The 19,107-nt window shown below is 31.0% G+C and overlaps 1 protein-coding gene across 1 annotated transcript; it reads left to right on the top strand.

Annotated features, from left to right (window-relative positions):
- The first annotated feature begins 1,323 nt into the window (after positions 1 to 1,323).
- Positions 1,324 to 9,529, top strand: ATPsynC (ATP synthase, subunit C). The gene is made up of 4 exons (XM_072528884.1): positions 1,324 to 1,476; positions 1,900 to 1,979; positions 3,413 to 3,620; positions 8,975 to 9,529. Exons 2-4 carry the CDS (start codon positions 1,935 to 1,937, stop codon positions 9,136 to 9,138), a joined length of 417 nt encoding a protein of 138 aa, XP_072384985.1. The 5' UTR covers positions 1,324 to 1,476; positions 1,900 to 1,934; the 3' UTR covers positions 9,139 to 9,529.
- Positions 9,530 to 19,107: the final 9,578 nt, after the last annotated feature.

Genomic DNA, 19,107 nt, shown 5'->3' on the forward strand with positions numbered 1-19,107 from the left:
TAGTATTGACGCCAGTTAAATCTACGATTTTCTATTTTATAACAGTTTTCTTCTCTGTATCTGATTGTTTTAATTTCATTTTGTGTTTATATTTGTCAAGTGCTTACATCCTAATTTGACATCTTATTTGTCAAATATCTAATATATTGTTAACTTCAAAGGGTGCTTTAAGAAATTATTCTGCATTTATTTTGTTCAAATAAAAACTTGCTTAAAAGTAGGCAACCCAATCTACAATCAATTATTTTCTTACATGATACGTACAATACAAAATACAATCAAAGAAAAGGATAAGCTAAAGGCAAAGACAAGCCAAAAGGGGTATAAAAATTAAAAACATTGTAAAAAGCTGCAGAAAATTTGAACAATAAGAAATGAATTTGTCGTGACTGTTAGACAAATATAACAATATTTGTCGTGTAGTGAAACATAAAACACAACACTCTCTTTTAATTTCCAAAGAATATTTTAAGTGGAAATTAAAAAACAGTATTCTACAGAAGATATTGTGTAGAAATAAACAAACTGTTGTGTTTTTGTATTATTATTGAACATGAATTTCCATCAAGTAAACTTCAATTCAATAAATAAAATCTCTTGTATATAAAAAGCGGATGACATTTTATGAAATAGGTATTACCTAGGTGATAAAAAATAAAACTTTATTCATCAAAGCTTATAATAAATAGCCAAATTATATTTGAAAAACGTGTTTCAAAGGGCATACATATGAAAAAGATAAAACAGTTCTTTTCATTACTGTTGCAAATGCAATACATAAAAATTAGATTTAATTATTATTTTAATATCCTTTTGAGCAAACATGATCATACTGTAAGCACCTTTCTGCTAAACGGAGACGGCTTAGGAAGGGATAATAATTTAATGAAACCCGGTTACGGAGAACAGACCAAAATGATTGTAATTTTTACTATTCCTATAATATCTTCTATTTACTTACTAAGTTCGTGTAAGTCTATCTCTTTCCCCAAGTCATTGTGTTTGTTTAAGTCAGATTTAATCGATTGGAATTTTCATATATGTATCTTTTTTTACTTTTTATGATTGTTGTATTTTCCTCCTCTCTCTCTAAGCAAAGCACTGATAGAACCTGTCAAAATATTTACCTGTAAATTAATTTTTTTTATGCATTTTTTAAAAACTAACTGACATCAACACTTTACAAATATATTCTTTTGTTAACTTTTTGTTGTATTATTATTTAAATATGTCATAATCTAATATAAATAATTTTTTAAACTATTCTAAATCTTAAATGATACATCTGAAGCTGCCTTTAGAGTAAAATACTTTAGAAAAAAGGTTATATTAATTGGCAACACTGTATAAATGTTAAGTGCGCATGTTCTTTTTCTAGTGCGCATACTCCAAGGGTTTAATAGTCGTTCTCTTTCATTCCATTGGGCGGCTATTGCAGTTCCGATAAGTTCGCGTAATTCACTACACTGTTCTTTGGTAAGTTAAAGTTTTCTAATTCCAAAGTTTTTTCTTAATTTAAGTGTCATCGGTGTCGAAAAAGTAGGTATTTGTAACAATATGTGCAATGTTTATATCTTCCTGTTAAAATTTTCATAAAAATTACTCTAATTTAGTTATTTTCTTGGATTTACCTCTTACGTAAATCCAATTCGACTTTGTACAACCCGGCCATTTCCAGTTCTTAGTATACCTACTTTTTCATAACAAATAAGTTATTAAAGGCAATTATAAAGCATTTAATAACTAATTATTGTACTGTTAATGTTTATTTCACTTAGTTTTTAAGTATACTTTCTGCTTAATCCTTAATATGAGTTACGTAATGCTGAACTTTACGTATCTCCTATGACTTTGACAGATGTACTCGGCTGCCATTTTCTTAAATATACTTCTTTTTAGGCTTGTAGATAGCGGACGTAATATAAAATACAAAAATGTTTGCCTGTGCTAGACTGATTGCCCCTGCCACCAGAAGCGCAGTAAGTATAAATTATATTAATTAATATAACTCATACACTTTTAACATAAAGTATTATGTAACTCCATGGGCTGTATATTGGATTAAGTTTTAGTCAATTTTCTCTAGTACTACTCATATTAAATGCTTAATTTACAACTAGAAATGTTCCTTGGTGCTTTTGAATAGTTTTTGTATTGTTTTTCTGTAAAAGTTTTTGCTTTTGCACATTTTCTGTAATTGTGTGATCTTGAAGTAACTTATTACACAATGGAGTACTTACTCCCTTGAGTTGTTAATGAATCAAATTGTTTCATTCCTCTTTATTTTTTCATTCATATTTTCATATTTTGTTAATTTATGATCTAAGTGCTGACTCAAAGGAGAACTTTAAATGTTATAATTCATATCAGCATTGAATTCTAGTTCTTTTATGCTATGATAATTTCTTGTTTTTGGTGATATTTAAAAATGTGAGTCAAAAACCGGGATTATGTAAGAGTGATTTAATAATCAGCTTCAGAGATAAAAACAGTAACCTTTACTTTGATATAAGTGAAAAATGCCAAATCTTTATAAGTCTTAACTGAGAAGTTTTCCTAATTTTTTTTATTGTTCATATCTAGTACTATACTTAATCTGTGTATGGGATTACATAATTTGAAATAACTAATTTTTGTGTATTTCATTTTTTAAAATATACTAGCTTGTGAATATTATTCTTCAATCCTAGTATTATTTGAATTAATATTTTGTATGGCTGAATGTATTAAGAAATAAGGCAGAGAAAGAATCTGGTCAGACTTTTTAATAAAATTGATGTCTTTCAAAGCTATTGGAAATAATTAAGGATAACTTGAAAAGCTCTATATAAAGGTTTTAAAGATAATTAAAGAGAATAATAGTAATATTTCTTTTCATTTCTTCTTGTGTCTATATGATCTTCCTGTACAACTTTACCATGAATATTGTAATGTTAACATTCTTTTATATTTCTGACCCCATTGTGCAATATGGATGAAGTTTGTGCTGTTTTCGTTCAATCACGATTTTCCTACTTATTATTTTCAGCATATCTATCAATATCTTTTCTTCTATTCAATATATTCTTTGAAGTTTTTCTAAGACTCCATGTCTTCTATTCTTAGGCATTTTCATATATGCATTATCATCATCTTTGCTATATTTCTATTGCTTTTATGATGTGATGTTACCCTAATAATTAATAAGCTTATGGCCTATGTGAAATATTAATTTTTTTTTTGAGACTGCAAGACCTATTTTAAAAAAAAATTAGTGAAAATGAACTTTTCACAGCATATTGCTCATTTGTTTTAATTTTCTTATTTTTTATTTCATTACAAAGTATAAAACATAGTTTTAAGGATGTTTTCCAATAATATTCTAACCTAATCTTTTTATTGCAAAATTGGTAAATTATTTTTTTTGTTGCAGCTCGTTGCCAACACAAAACAATACTTGAGGCCACTGAGCAGTGTAGTAAACCAAAGTCAAATACAGGTACAGAATGTGCAACAACACAAGCAACCTACCCTCCTCCCCGCTATCCGCAGTTTCCAAACTACACCAGTCAGCAGAGACATTGACTCTGCGGCTAAATTCATTGGTGCTGGAGCTGCCACAGTTGGAGTAGCTGGATCAGGTATGTAAAATGGAAAAGATGGTGCAATTGTTAAGTTGTAATACCATATTTTTAATCATAAGGATATTTATCAGTTGTTTGTCATCTTTACGTTACTATTTTATATTTCATCAACATCTATTCATGGTAAGCAATAAAATGCAAGGTTTTGGTATAGTTGGATCTGTTAAAGAGGAAATCACAAATAGAAGAAATTCCCAAGGAAACTGTAAAGAGACATATTGAAGATTTGGGTCACATGGGCATAATAACATGTCAAAAAATATAATGGAACAATGCACAGTCATTGCTGAAAAGGTTAAAATCAAAAGAAAAGAGAAAAATACAAAATGTTTATAAAAAAAATTAAATTATATATTCAACTCTCCCCGTGATGCCTAAGTGAACAGTTAATGTTTTAATCAATACATGTCAGTTTTAAAAACAAACCAGTTTCCAATTATAACATAAATAACAAGATGAAAACGTTAAAAGACAGAAACACTTGTCAGTGATTATAAAAATAATTTCATAAACAAAAACATATTAGTTCAGAGAGAGCGAGAGAGAGAGAGAGAAGTTAAAAAACAATAAAAATCCAGTGAATAGAGAATTAATAAGAATCATTAAAGGCACATTTTTCTGAAAAAAAGTAAAACTCCATTAAGATTACATTACACATTCCCAAATGAGTTTTAAAACCTATATATTCATTTCCTTCTACTACTTTTAAAAAATCAGCTATTAGCTACATGTATTTGCTTTCCAACTTTTGTTTTTGCAAAGAATTTCTTTTTGCAATATAAATTCATTAGAAAACAAAAAAATATTCCTGTTGTGTATTCCTGACAGATGTCAATAGAAGTCACAATTTATGTAGACAGACTTGGAAAACATTTTTAGGGTACATCCACAATGAATGCTGGTTTCTAGAGTCAGACAGTCAGTGCCCATCATATCTGAGCTATTGTACGATTAATTCTTCACATTTAGGCGGGCGTAAATATGAAGTATGCTGTTAGTCTGACTCATATTTAGCTGAATAAATCTTCCATTCTAGTTTCATGTATCAGATGTTGCTCCCCGTAAATTGCCTTACTAATTCGTTTTAATATTAAAATATTGTCATTAGACTGCAAGAGCTGTTCTCTTATAAATTAAATGCTACACTGATCAATCCTCTAGGGGCCAGCAAAGTTTTTTGGACGGCTTGTTATTTTTAAAATAAAATGTTTTATGCAGGCCATACATTCAAATGTAACTTAAAAAGATCTATTGACTCCAAATTCAAATTAATTAATTTATGAGAAATGAAAAAGATCAATAAACAAGCAGGCAATTAATTTATATGAATAAATTATCAGTGTGCTGTATGGTTTATGTCAAATGTATGCAACATACAATATTAACTGATTAACTAATGCTAACACAAAGTTGAGTTGTTTCGACAGAAATCTGAATTCAAAAATTGTTCAAAATCAAAAAACCTTTGAAATCTTTGCAAAATACAAGAACCGATTTAGTAATATGTAACAGTCTTAAACAACTTAAAAGACTAATTTACTTTTTGTAGCATACAACCTCTTAATTTAATAATTTTATTTCTTACATTCTTACATTTTTTTTAACTGCTTATAGAGGTGTTTAATTTTTTGATAATATTTATTATTTTAAAAGAGTGGAATGCTTTTAGGTATTGGTATTGGAGCTGTGTTTGGTTGTTTAATTATCGGATATGCTAGAAACCCCTCCCTGAAACAACAACTATTTTCCTATGCCATCCTTGGATTTGCCCTTTCCGAAGCCATGGGCTTATTTTGCCTAATGATAGCTTTCTTAATGTTATTCGCCCTTTAGATTTACTAATTTTAAGAAATAAATTTACTAGTTTTTTTTATTAAATCGATGTTTAATAAAGTATTGATAGACTGAGTTGTTTAAACAATTAATAAGTTTCTACACAATACAGTTTAATGAAATTTGTGTTGAAAGCCAATAGAGTTGATAAATAAGTCTAAATATATATAAATTAAAATAAATAATCTTAACATGGTCAATTGTTTAAAACCACCAAAATAGTCAAGATCAAACCAAAATTATGGAAGAAGTGACAATTGAAGATCACAAATATGGAAAAGAAAGTTATTTAAGTAAAATCATGGAGAAAAGAATTAAAAACATGAACACACCATATGTAAAACAAATCTTAATGATCTGGTCTTTCATATAAAAAGTGTTGTTACTTACACTGTAGCAGATATCTATAAGGTATACCCAAAACTTACCCAATTTTGATCTATAACAATATTCTTAGTGACTCAATGATAAAGTAATCCCCATTTTACCTAAAAATGTGCCAAGAACTGTTGCACAAGGACCAGTGAATGTGCTGGCACATTAACGTGATGAAGAAACCAGTCACCACATGTCCAAACATGGAGCCATTTACTTCCCACTGCTTTTCACATTCTTGGTTGAAAAGTTAAAAACATTTTTCTTTCCTTTTGTGAGCAGTTTTCGTTTAATTGTCATCTAGAATTCCCGAAAACACATAAGTTCTATTATGTCAATATTAACGAACACAAAAACAAATATTACAAACTTAACACTTCCTATTGTTAGCTGAGTTACATGGCAAGTTCATGATTAGTCAGTCAATATGTTTGTATCCCATAGAGTGTGCTGAAACGTTATGGCATACAGTTGTGAATGAATATCATATACTTTATAGACAAACCTTGGATACATAAATATATTCCCATAAATAACTACAAAATAATTTTTTGTAAACCTCAATTTCTTTTATTTCCCTTTTTTTGGCCTTCCTTTGTAACATACCTCAGTAATGTCTCAATTATTTCTTTTATATTGTCCATTTTCTTTTACTTTTACCTATCTATGATCTTAGCAGCTAAAAATCTCTTATATTTTTGCAGTAATCAGAAATTTTCTTATCTAGCAGAAAATATCAAATGTTTAACACTATTTGTGATATTTTTACCTTAGCAAGGTTCTGAAACCACTTGTGGCATGTTTAAGTTAATATTATATTTTTTTATGGGATTAAGCCACACTTATTGGTTGTGATTGTGATGAAAATCACATTTTTAATTAACTAATATTTGACACTTTATTTTCACTTTATTTGTGGTAAAGTTCATTCCTTTAGCAAATTCCCATCTGTAAACATGAGCATGTGTTGATATTCGCCTTCTCATTCGTCAAGAGGCTATTAAATATAATTTATTGCCTTAAGCCAGACATATTCCCATGTTACAGATCCAAACTTGCCAGCATGTTTAAATTCAAATTGTATCCTGTTGATTTTTAAGTTAATATATTGTGTTATATTTTTGTTATAGTCATTGTTATTTACTGGTCGTGTTATTTTTTAGAGTTTAGTTTAATTGTGATTTAATGATTAAATTTCAAGAAATTCTTACACTAATAGTTTCAAAAGTAAATATTTTTAAAAATCATATGATACAAATCAGTACGACCCTGTTTGGCTTTCACGTGCTTCTGTTGACAATTGGGAATATGTATAGTGAATGAAGTTTAGATCGTGAATACCACTTTCTAAGACTATAGAGCCAGGAAATGCTTCACCTGTCTAAACCTTTTCTGTCATCACCTCTCTGTATCAGAATGTCTTGGATCAGTTGGTTGTCTCTCTTGATTTTTGCTGTTTGGCCATAATACAGATTGCTGATTATTCTAAAAATCTTTGTCATCTGCTGTCATGTTTATCATGTTTTAAGGGCTTTCCCACCAGCACAATGAATTGCCCATCTATTTGTTTACATTAACTATGGCTTATCAACTGTTTTGTGTTCTGTCAAGTGGGTATGCTGGCAATAAACACTAATACACTCAGTTTGTTTCCTAAATATATGCCACCAAAGGGTTTTTGAAAGGTAGGCATTGTACGATATTATTGCAATTGTGTTACTGTGTTAACATTTCCTGTTATTTTGTCATAGTGTGTGAATGTTGTTTAATTTGAGATTTTAGTGTTTGATTATTGTTTGCGACTATAAAAATGCCACTCGTTCCAATATTATGCAGCTAGAGCAGTGGCTTTAGCTGATGCTGGGTACATCCAATGTCCTATCACTCATACACTCTATGTACCCAGAACTACGGTATGGGATGCTATCATACGAGTTAGGGAGACAGTTTCATACACCCACAGGTCAGGTAAAGGCAGACATCGATGCAATGCAATTCAAAATGTCCACTTTATTGTCAGCAATGTGTTGAGAAATCGCTTTTGCACTGCTCCTGAAGCTCATACGCGTCTTTTTGAGGTGAGGAATGTTTAGTGTGAGTGAACATACCATTAGAAAAATACTAACAGAAAGAAAATGGTTTTCCTTCTAGCTCGTGCCCCACAACATGCTATAGAGCTAGACTTGCGCGAGTATGTTCTGACTGGACTGTGGCGGAATGGAAGAACATACTGTCAGCCTGTCTACAGGCGTCAGAATGAAAGGTTTGCTTCATGCACTATAACCGAAACAGTGACTTACCGAGGAGGGTCAATAATGATTTGGGGAGGTATCTCTTATGAAGCTCATACTAATCTTGTTGTAGATTAGTGAAAACTTTAGGTTAATGCAGGACAATCAACGTTGTCATACCGCAAGATCCACCCGTGAGTACCTTAATGAGATCGGGATTCAAATTTTACCATGACCGGCACGCAGTCCCTATCTTAACCCAATTGAATACATTTGGAACAATCTCAAAAGTAAGGTAAATCCTTCGTAGAGATTCATGGATTCGCTCTAACAAGTCCCAAGGGCCAGAGGCGGCAACACCCATTATTAATACTCATTATTTTTTTAAACTAGACTATAATTTTCAAAAAATTGTTTGTTTGAATTTTCTGCAAAGATTTCTAAACATTGGATTTTTGCTAAGCGTCGATTGATTAACGACTTTTTTTCTATAATTTATATTTTATATATATTTTTTCAATAATTTTATTACTGAAAATTGATTTTAAATTAACTTGGACTGTATAAATCCACTGATACTGTTTGGACTATCTTGTGTAGATCTCAATATTTATAAGTGTCCCAAAAATGTAAGTGATTGAATCTAAAATGTGTAGTAAAATAAGAAAAGGAGGCCCTAGGAAAAATGAGTAGACCAGATCATATGAGTATAGTTAGAAAAACGAAAAACATGTCAATAAGTGAAAGTATTATCGAAACTACATTTATAAATAATGTAGTTCTTAGTTTATTTTATTTTTAATGTTATTTTTTAAAGACTTATTTTTATTTTATTTCATTTTAATATGAAACTGATTGTTCTTCATGTAATTAAAATCTGTAAAATATCTAAATTGTTTTTTATTGTTTCAGGAGCTGGTATTGGAACAGTGTTCGGTTCACTCATCATCGGTTACGCCAGAAACCCCAGCCTAAAACAACAACTCTTCTCATACGCCATCTTAGGGTTCGCCTTGTCCGAAGCTATGGGTCTTTTCTGTCTTATGATGGCGTTCTTGTTATTGTTCGCCTTCTAAATAATCTGCCTTTACCGGCAACATCATCTTATTCCACCATTCGTTACGTCAACACCATGTAACTCATATTTTTAACTTAAATAAAATTCAATAGGACTTTTATTAATTTAATGTGCGCGCTCTGGATGAATATATGTCCAATTTTTTTTAATTCTACTACCATCGAGAGAATTTGGGCTTACTTTCAAAGAAGATTGGCATGTATTTATTAGAGTCATGTGTTTTCTAGGAAAATGGAAGCAGTAAAACTATTGTACATTGTTAGAAATTTTATTATACAATCCTTAGTCCTCTTTAAGCATTATTCTTCTTTTTTTTTTATAAAACTCCGTTATATACGAACAGAGCTGTTATCAATTATTTTTAAGGATAATAAATTGTTTTCATTTTATTTATACTTTTTACTATACTGGATTCAATTTAAATAGCAATAAAGATCAATCCTTAAAATTTAATATTTTTTAACCACTTTTACTAATTGCTTAAAATATATTTGATTTTAGGGTTAGTATGATTGAAAGAGAATTAAAAATAACGATTTTGCTAAAAATGACATTTTGTAAAACAAAAATATCTAGTACCTCTTCAAAATGAGCCGCCGATGGCGACGTTAGTACTAAACAGTTAGTGACTGTAAAGAGGAGGTAACATGCAAACAGCCTGAAGTCACACAAAATTCAAAGTTGAGTTAGATGTGCCAATGCATTGTTCTGTTGCAGCCAAAGTAGTTTATTTTATCTGATTCATGCAAAAAATATTACCTATGGTAAAAGCATGTTGAGCACCACGTTTACATGTAAAACAACTTATTTTCACTATACTGGTCTGTGCTAACCAGCTTATTTCCAACCAGCCAATAAAAACTCGGCAACTGCCACTCGGATGACTCAGTGAGTCTTACAAGTTTAAGGTAATTGTTGGTGAAGGAAATAAAAGGACTAGAAAGAGAAGAGTTACAGGAGGAAAAAGCTCCTAAGTCCTAGTTTTTGTACCGTTTAAGAACACTAAACGTTTCACGTACGTAAAAATAAGGCCTATTTACATCAACGCTTTCAAAGAAGAGTTCCAGACACGAAAAGACAAGACAATATATTTGTCAGTCTGATTCGTACAACACAAATCAAAATACATAGGCCAAGGTCAGTAAACAAAAAGAAAAGAACCTGGACCTGAGCGAAAGTACTCGATACACTTATTTTTCAACTGTCTAAACTTCTGTATAACTGTGTTAAAACTTGTATATTTAAAGCTTTTTTGCACTGTTATTGGTATTGAAGAAACATAGCCAAAGTGCATTTTGGATTTGCTGTTAAAGAGAAAACTATCTGAAGAACGAAACTTGGAGTACATAAGAAAGCTCAGAGGAACTGAATCACATTATACAAGATAGGAGTCCAAAAGATTATAAAATATGTTAGTGCGTTAAGTATTAGTAAACTAAGAAAAATATTGGCATAGGTTTTAATTCACCTGTCTTCGATACTTACAATGTGCTGCCTTTTCAAAGAACAAATTAAAAGTGCACCAACACAAAAGCGGATTCATTCAACAAGAGCAAAGGTGTTTTATGAGTACATGGAAATGGATGTTTCTCATTGTGTTAGCCGTTGCTTTGATCTTCAACAAATTCAGTCACAACCGAAAAGCCCAATTCAAGAAGCTTATTACGCGAGACAACTTTGACCTTTCGTATTACGGATCTAAAAACTCAAAACCACGTTCTACACTTGGACAGAGAAGCAGGAAGGAAAAGGCAGTGTGGAAATATCTGCTCTCTTTTAATTATTTAAAAGAAGCTGATTTTTAGGGTTGTTAAGTGATGGTTGTGTTTCTCAAAATAAAAATAATATTGTCCTGAGAACACCGATTCATTTTTTGGAAACACACAAAACAGCAATCCAAAGAATTTTATTGTATTTCGCTGTATGCGGACATAGTTTTTTACCCACCGACCGTGTTTTTTGAAGATCATAAAAGCAGTTGCAAAAAAAAACAAATACCATGACGTTTAAGACAAGGTAAGAGCACTAGAAGATTGGCCACTTCTTGGTACTAAGAAGCCAAGTGAATACTATAAGGACATCGAATCAATTAGTGAACTGAAGAGAATTGAAATGTGCTACCGGACACAAGAAGAAATTGAACACCGAGAAAAGAGGAAAAGGAAAGTCTTACAAAAATATATTGTTAATAAGAGGCTTGAAAAACTACAAGTATGAAGGAAAAGAGTCTTTTATATATTTGAGAAATAAAGGGAAAAAGAATCTTAGGCGAGTGAGACTGGAAGAACTCACACTTCCTCATGTGTTAACCAAAGAAAAGACAAATATATTCACAAACTTTTGAAAAAAATGTTTTTTTGACCCACGTCTTGGTTGGTACAAGATTTTGATTTTTGATGAACCCACTACAGTAGTTGCTAGTGAACAACAGGAAGTAATAAGTGACTGTCTCGACGATGAGGACTGCACTATGAAAATGTTTGTCGTTTCGGTAAGGCCTATATTATTATTTTACAAAAATGAAGTTCATTCAGAAAACCATTGTTTCTTTACTTGATTGCTATTTTACTTTATTTACATGCAAATCATCATATGACCACAACATTTTACATGCAAAACGACTATTTTCACTGAGTTCGTGCAAAAGGTCTTACTGGCAAAACAAAATCAATTTTTTAAACTATTTTTTAGCTACCCGCTACACTAACTGATATGTTTGGAACCAATACTATTGCATAACATTGATTAGAACTCGTTATCCTTTTTCAGAGCAAAGCTAAAAGTTTTTCACTCTCCCTGAAAAATTACTTATTTGTGACTTAAGCGTGTTTGCATTTTATCTCATTAAATACGGTATATGAGACATTCTTCTAAATAAATGTCACTGCTCTGAAGATGTTTAAGTACTTAAAACTGTATTATAATCAATTTTGGTAGTATTAAAAACAGACAATCAGGCTTCGCTGCGCTCTAGATACAATGACTATTAAATGTTGTTTAACACTTTCGCTGGACTGCTATAGCATGGACTAGTCCAGAAGCGGCTGTTTTTTTTGTGAAATACTAGTATTTGAATAAAATAATTAGATTTTGGACTGACCCAATTGGGGCCACGCACACCTAGGTAAGAATGTGTTGGTCAGAGTTGAACGAGCCATGCTAATGGTAGTGTTTTTACTGAAAAATTATAAAACGAAAAAAACAACTGCAAGAAACACATTTGCGTACTAAAAACAAAATAAAAAATTTTAACAAATAGTATGTATCTGCAAAAATATAAAATAAAAAAACAAACTCTGAAGAACTAAGTCTAATCAGAAGAAAAATAAAAATATATGCAGTAAAACAAAAAAAAAACGAGCAAGTTACTGTTGTTCATCCAGGTGTGAGCAGACTCGAAACACTCAAGACATTTTTCGCAATGATTTATTTATTTTTAAACAAACTTTTGCACCGCTTTCGGCTAATTCTTTCGTTGTCCATCGCTAGTATTGTGATGTTGGAAACTAGTTCGTTAGGATGGACCGGCGCGGCGTCATGGTTTGATTCCTAACGTTTATTTACATTCTAATGTAATACAAAAACTTGGTGAGCAGGTCCGGGACCTGACTGACTCGACAAATCTAAGTGTACTCGTCATCCAATGCAAATGTTTAATTTATATCTTCTAACTGGCTCAGATTCTCGGTCATATTGTTTTGATGAGATTTGATTATCTTCTTATCGCTTAAAAGTCGAGCCGGTTTCCTAATTAGTGTTGTATTTAACTCTTTATTTACATATGTAGGTATTTATAAAGAAAACAGTGGTTTTAAAAATTGTTTTCTCCTAAATGGGGAATGAAAGAGAATTAGAGACGAGACGATAAACAGCCGGCGAGATGGGACATTAAACAATTCAGTTTACTTTCAGATAAGTACAATCTTGAAAACTTATATTGAAAGGACTGGGGATGAAAACTTAGGTAAGCTGCATCCGATGGCAATCGGTCGTCTCATTTTTAAATTTATATATATTATAGTATGGTCCATTCGCTCAGCTCGAGCGTATTTTGACAGATTCATAGCTGGAAACCTACAACACGAAAGTTCCTAACTCACAGTATTGCCAGCTTAAATAAACTTTTATTACCAGACTTCTTTAATTGAAAAAGTGTATACTAAACCATAAAATTTTGGGTTGTATATATTTAAATAATATATTTCAGTTGTTATAATTTAACATAAATATTTATTATATGGTGCAAATAAATAAATATTAATTGTCGGCAATTCGTAAAGTTCTATTTTATTCACTATTTAGTTTGTTTACTATTAATATAGGCTATGAGTACGTGTGCTTGGTTTTCCAATTTCCAGCCACTTCCAGTCTGTCAAAAAGTAACTAACTTCGCAAAAAAATAATTAATAAATTCACTAGACAGTTAGGACTGGGAATAGCGAACCCACTATATTCGGGAAATCAATTGTATAGGTAGGAACAGTTTTAAAGGTAGGTACATCTTCAACAATTATTTCTGGCTCACACTCTGTTCTTTTTGTTATTCAAACTATGGATTTTCCTGATAACAATTCAAACAATTATATCCTGTTAATTAAGAAAATCACTTTTGAAATTCATAAAAATACAAGAAGAGTAAATTATTTATGGCCCATACAGAACTAACGCATAATAAATATGTTGATGGTTTGGCTAAAAAAGCCATTAAATATGGTATTTCAAATGACCATAGTTGTATCCCTGATTTAATTGATACCATTAAGCACAGTGTTAAAAATCAATGGAGTCAATCATGACGAGATCTTTGCAAACAATCAATTCTCTGTATTTACTGATTCAACCTTCAGTTCCTACAGTACTGGACCCACTAAAGTTCAATATTTCTAGCATTTATGTTTCACCAGACGAAATTCTAACTAAACCCGAATTACTTAACCTTCTCCAACAAATTCCATCACCTCGAATAATTACGTGAGATTTTAATGGCCATAACATTACATGGGAATAAAATCAAACAACACAGTGGGGAAATATGTTATTAAACGTTTTTAATACTATTCTGTTCAATGGCAGAACATCTTCTGCCATTGATCTCTCCATATGCGAACCCTCATTGCTCACAACTCCATTGGACAGCACTAAAAGATTTATATAGTAGTGAACACTTCCCAATGTTAATAAAACATACAAATACAATACCAACTTACATAAGGAAACTAAAAAAGGCAGATTGGATTGAAATTTCCGACGAATTTAACCCTATCAATACAGCTCTTAGTTATGGGAAGTTTCAAGAAGCACTTAATAGCATGAAAGATACTTCACCAGGTTCAGACGACATACCAATACAATTTATTAAAAAACTTCACATACAAGCAAAATATTTCTACTCCAAATTTTTAATATTATTTGGTCACAAAAATCATTTCCAAAAATCTGGAAAAATGCCATTGTTATTCCTATTAAACCAAATAAAGATAAATTACAACCCGAATCATATCGTCCTATATCATTAACATGTTCTTCATGTAAAAGTATGGAAAAAATAGTCAACAAAAGATTAATGTGGAACCTAGAACCATTCTAGAATATAATGATCAACTTACCACGAACAAGCTTTATTTATACCAGGTAGATCTACAAACGACATTAGATCTAGAAAACGCTATTCACGAAGCTTTGTAAAAATATGTAATCAAAAATTGATGGTAATTTGCTCCGTAACTAAACATTTGATACAGTATGGAAATACCGTATATTGAATATTCTAAAAAATATATGGGATATTAAGGAAGTATTTTGGCCTACATAAACAATTTTTTAAGTCAAAGAACAAGTCCGAGCAAGTGGTGCTATATCTTATCTTAGAGAACAACAAAACGGAATCCTATAAGGATCGATTATCAGTCCTACTCTATTTTTATTAGCAGTAAACGATATAATAAAAATCATTGCGAAACCTGTTTAGACAAGACTATATGCTGATGACCTAATTATTTACATCAAAGTGAAGAACGTTAATCGTATGGCGTCAATATTACAAGAACACTTAAATAAACTAGTAAATTGGTTCCTTAAGTACCGGTTTCAGCTTTTGCTCTAATAAAACAAAATGTATAATATTTTCAAAAAGACATCGAGGATAAACCGAACCTAATGCTTTAAAACCAAAATCTTTTCTATACAAACGAAATAAAATTCCTAGGAGTGATATTTGATAAACAGTTAAATTGGAAAAGTCATATCCAGCAGTTAGTTCTTTTATGTCGAAATGGATTTGTTAAAGTACTTAGGTCACAAAACTTGGGGTGCATTTGGTAAAACACTACTCATGTTATACAGATCCATAATTAGTTTCAAAATTGATTACGGATGTGTTGCATATGCATCTGCTAGCACAACAACGTTAAAACATGTGGATACGTTACATAACATCGTCCTAAGGATTATACTTGGAACGTGCAGAACAACTCCGATAAATTGCATACAAGCTGAAATAGGTGAACCCACGCTAGAGCTTCGTAGACCGCTATTAACCCTTAATTACACTTCTAGCATAACTCTAAATAAAAGAATTCCAATAAATAACATTTTAGACATATCCATGGCTAACGATTCTTCAAAGTTCAATCCCACATATTCCCGCAGAATTTATCATGAAATGAACCTACTTAACTGGAAGCAATTTCCACCCTTATATTAATATAAAAATATATCTTCATCTTGGGTTATAAAAATTCCAACAATCAATAGCACCAAATCTAATCTTATCATACAACTCTTACGAAATGTAATTAACTCTCATTCCGATTACATGGTATACTATACAAACGTGTCTAAAACTGAAAATGAAGTCCGAGTGGCAATAATTAACAGCACAGAAATTCTCAAATATAGAGTTCCAGATACTGCAACTATATTAACAGGAGAACTCTATTCAATTTACCACGTGATACTACACACAAATACAAATCTGTGGCTGGAAGGCAAAAGGGAATAAGTCGATTTTTTGAAAAATAGTGTTATGTATACCATTCGACAACATTTTTGATTGTGCACAATCTTGGTAAAGAGAGTTAAGTGAAAGTTTACTAATTAAAATATTATTATTGATCAAAAAGGGGTAACTTGCCTACAATTTAATCGTTACGACTGTTTTAAGGATATAACTCAAGATATCTTCTGGAGAGCAAAATAGTAATTACTAGTAAAATGGTATATGTGCACATATTTTCTAACATTATGAAATTAACTGAGAAGCAAAACGATTTAAGTCATGTTAACTTGAGAATTATTCGAAATGTGTGCTAGTAAAAGGCATTAAATCAAGATATCCCCTTTTGCCGGAATGTGATAGAAGAAATATATATGAAAGTATTGCTAGGATATACAAAGTTATCCCTTTTTGCAAGAATGCGGTGTCCACGCAAATCATATTCGTATCAGTTTCTTGTCAGTACTTGTCTAGATTGTGAAGAGAGCACACGCAAATTTTATCAAGGAACGTTCACTATGATGGCAACTCGAAATAACAATTATTATTCTTCCACGTGTGGTATAATTGTTGATTATTGATCACTACATTCCATATTTTGTTTTAGTAAAAGAAAATGTACAGCAAGATTTTGACTCAGACGACAGCGTAAAAGACCCGGCCTATGATCACATTCAAGAAGACCACCATAGTGATTCTGACACAGAACAGGAGAAAAATGGCTCAGATGAACCAAATTTTGAAAACAATGCAGAACATGGCCAACCAATGCACAAAATATTGAAACGAAAAGTAGGAAAAAGAAAAAATAGACAGGCTTTACGAAATACGGGTAAAGGATATGAAACAAACAAAGGAAACGCAATAAAGCTAGGCAGTCACGGTCATTGCGAGATTGTAGAAGAAAGTGTAAAGAAAAAATATTTGATGAACATAGATTATCTGTTTCAAAATTACTTGGAAATGGGCAACTACGATAGAAGGGTAAGTTGTATTGCCTCATTAATTCAAATTTCTGACAAGAAGATTACTACTAATAGAAGTGATACTGATAAACCTTTAAAAAATAGGGTAAAGTGTTTTACATATTTTATAAAAATTCAAGGAGGAAGAATCCAATGCTGCAAGGTATGTTTTTGTGCTATTTTTGACGAAAGTAATAAATTTATAGATACTGTTACAAAAAAGAAAATGTCATCCAACTGTGGTATTCCTATGGCTGATGGCAGAGGCAGGCATGAACCAAAAAACAAAATTTCCGAATCTAGAATGGAACTCGTCTATAGCCACATATCAAAATTTTCTGCCTACAGAAAACATACTAGTAAAAAGTATCTAGTAGCAGAATTAACAAAAGCTAAGATGTATCAATTGTATACTCAGGACATAACATCTGAACCGGTTTCTTATAAAGTTTACTCTCAATCAATAAACAATCGATAAATTAGGCTTAAAGTTTAAAAAACCAAGCAATGATACCTGTAACAATTGTGATATTTTTTACAATCATATTAATATCAGTAAGACAGCTGATGCAAGGAAAAAGTATGAGAATTTATTAGCAGATCATCATATATAGAAGCTGAAACTGCTTACGAGTCAAAGAGATTAGACAAATTAAAATGTATAAACAGCAAAAGTCAAAAAATATTTGTATTTGACTTACAACAGGTTTTTCCTACTCCTTACTTACAAACTTATACCGTGTTTTACAAACGACAATTAAATACGTATAACTTAACAATTAATGATTGTTCTGCAAAGGTCTCCACTCATTATATGGCATGAAGGTATCGCGGGACGAGGTGCCAACGAAATTGCTTCTTGTTTATTTAAGAGTTTTGCTAATTTACCTTATGAAATAGAGCACGTCATTTTATACAGTGATACTTGTGGCGGACAAAATAAAAACTCAATTGTGGCTGCAATGTTTACGCTTTTCTTAAGTCAAAATAATAACTTAAAGGTAATTAATCATAAATTTGTAGTGCCTGGTCATACTCACATGGAGTGTGACGTAGATCACGCAACAATAGAAAGATTTAGAGGAAACAAACCAAACAGAAAACAATAAGTTTACGGTAGTTGAAATGACCCCAATTCTTTTTTTTTAATTTTAAAAATTTATTCAAAGGAATGTTAATAAAGAGAAAGAAGAGAGACAATAAGACTGAAATTTGCTGGAGAAATACGAAATGGCTAAAATACACCAAGGAATTTGGTATTATAAATAAGTGAAAAAAAAGTAAGCGATCTTTCAGACCTTATTGAGTTAGTTGATGAGAGTGCAAAAGAGTTTTATCGTGGACTTGCCCAAATCACACGAAATTCACAAGATCTGGATAATACTGCTGACACAGATCCAGACATAGATAATTATTTTAGTGATGACGATTTTTAATAAAATATTCTAAAACAAATATTTGTGGAATTTATTATTTTAAAGAAACAGCTTACGAAAAATATTTGTGTTCATCAAAATTTTTTTTTCTTCCTGCGAAAGCTATTCTGTTCGTATTATATAGAATATGTGTTTTTATTTTGTGTTTAGAATGCGTCTTTAATTCTCTTTCTAAGTATCATCTTGATCAATTGTTAATTTGTAAACGTATCATCAGATTGTTGTAGAAACCTCCATGTTTAATAATCTTTTTGAAAAAATTTACGTTTTATTTCTTGTTCTGTCAATGGTATATCCAGAACAAAATATTTTCTTTGCTTTATTGTGGTTGTCCGTTGTAAGTAGAAATAACTGCAGTTAACACTACAGTGCACATATAATGTTAGCCAAGTTACTACCGAGCATAAGGGTATAAATCTACATAACCCCCTTTACCAAGATGATTTTATGTCCATTTCAACTATAACTTGACTTATCTCCTTATGCTTTCTTGAAATAATTAAAAATAATAAATATCCTAAAATATTTTTTTTAATTTATCAAAATATTGGACACATAGATATTATTTTAAG

The sequence above is a fragment of the Diabrotica undecimpunctata genome, chromosome 4 (assembly GCF_040954645.1).
Source record: "Diabrotica undecimpunctata isolate CICGRU chromosome 4, icDiaUnde3, whole genome shotgun sequence".
NCBI lineage: Eukaryota > Metazoa > Arthropoda > Insecta > Coleoptera > Chrysomelidae > Diabrotica > Diabrotica undecimpunctata.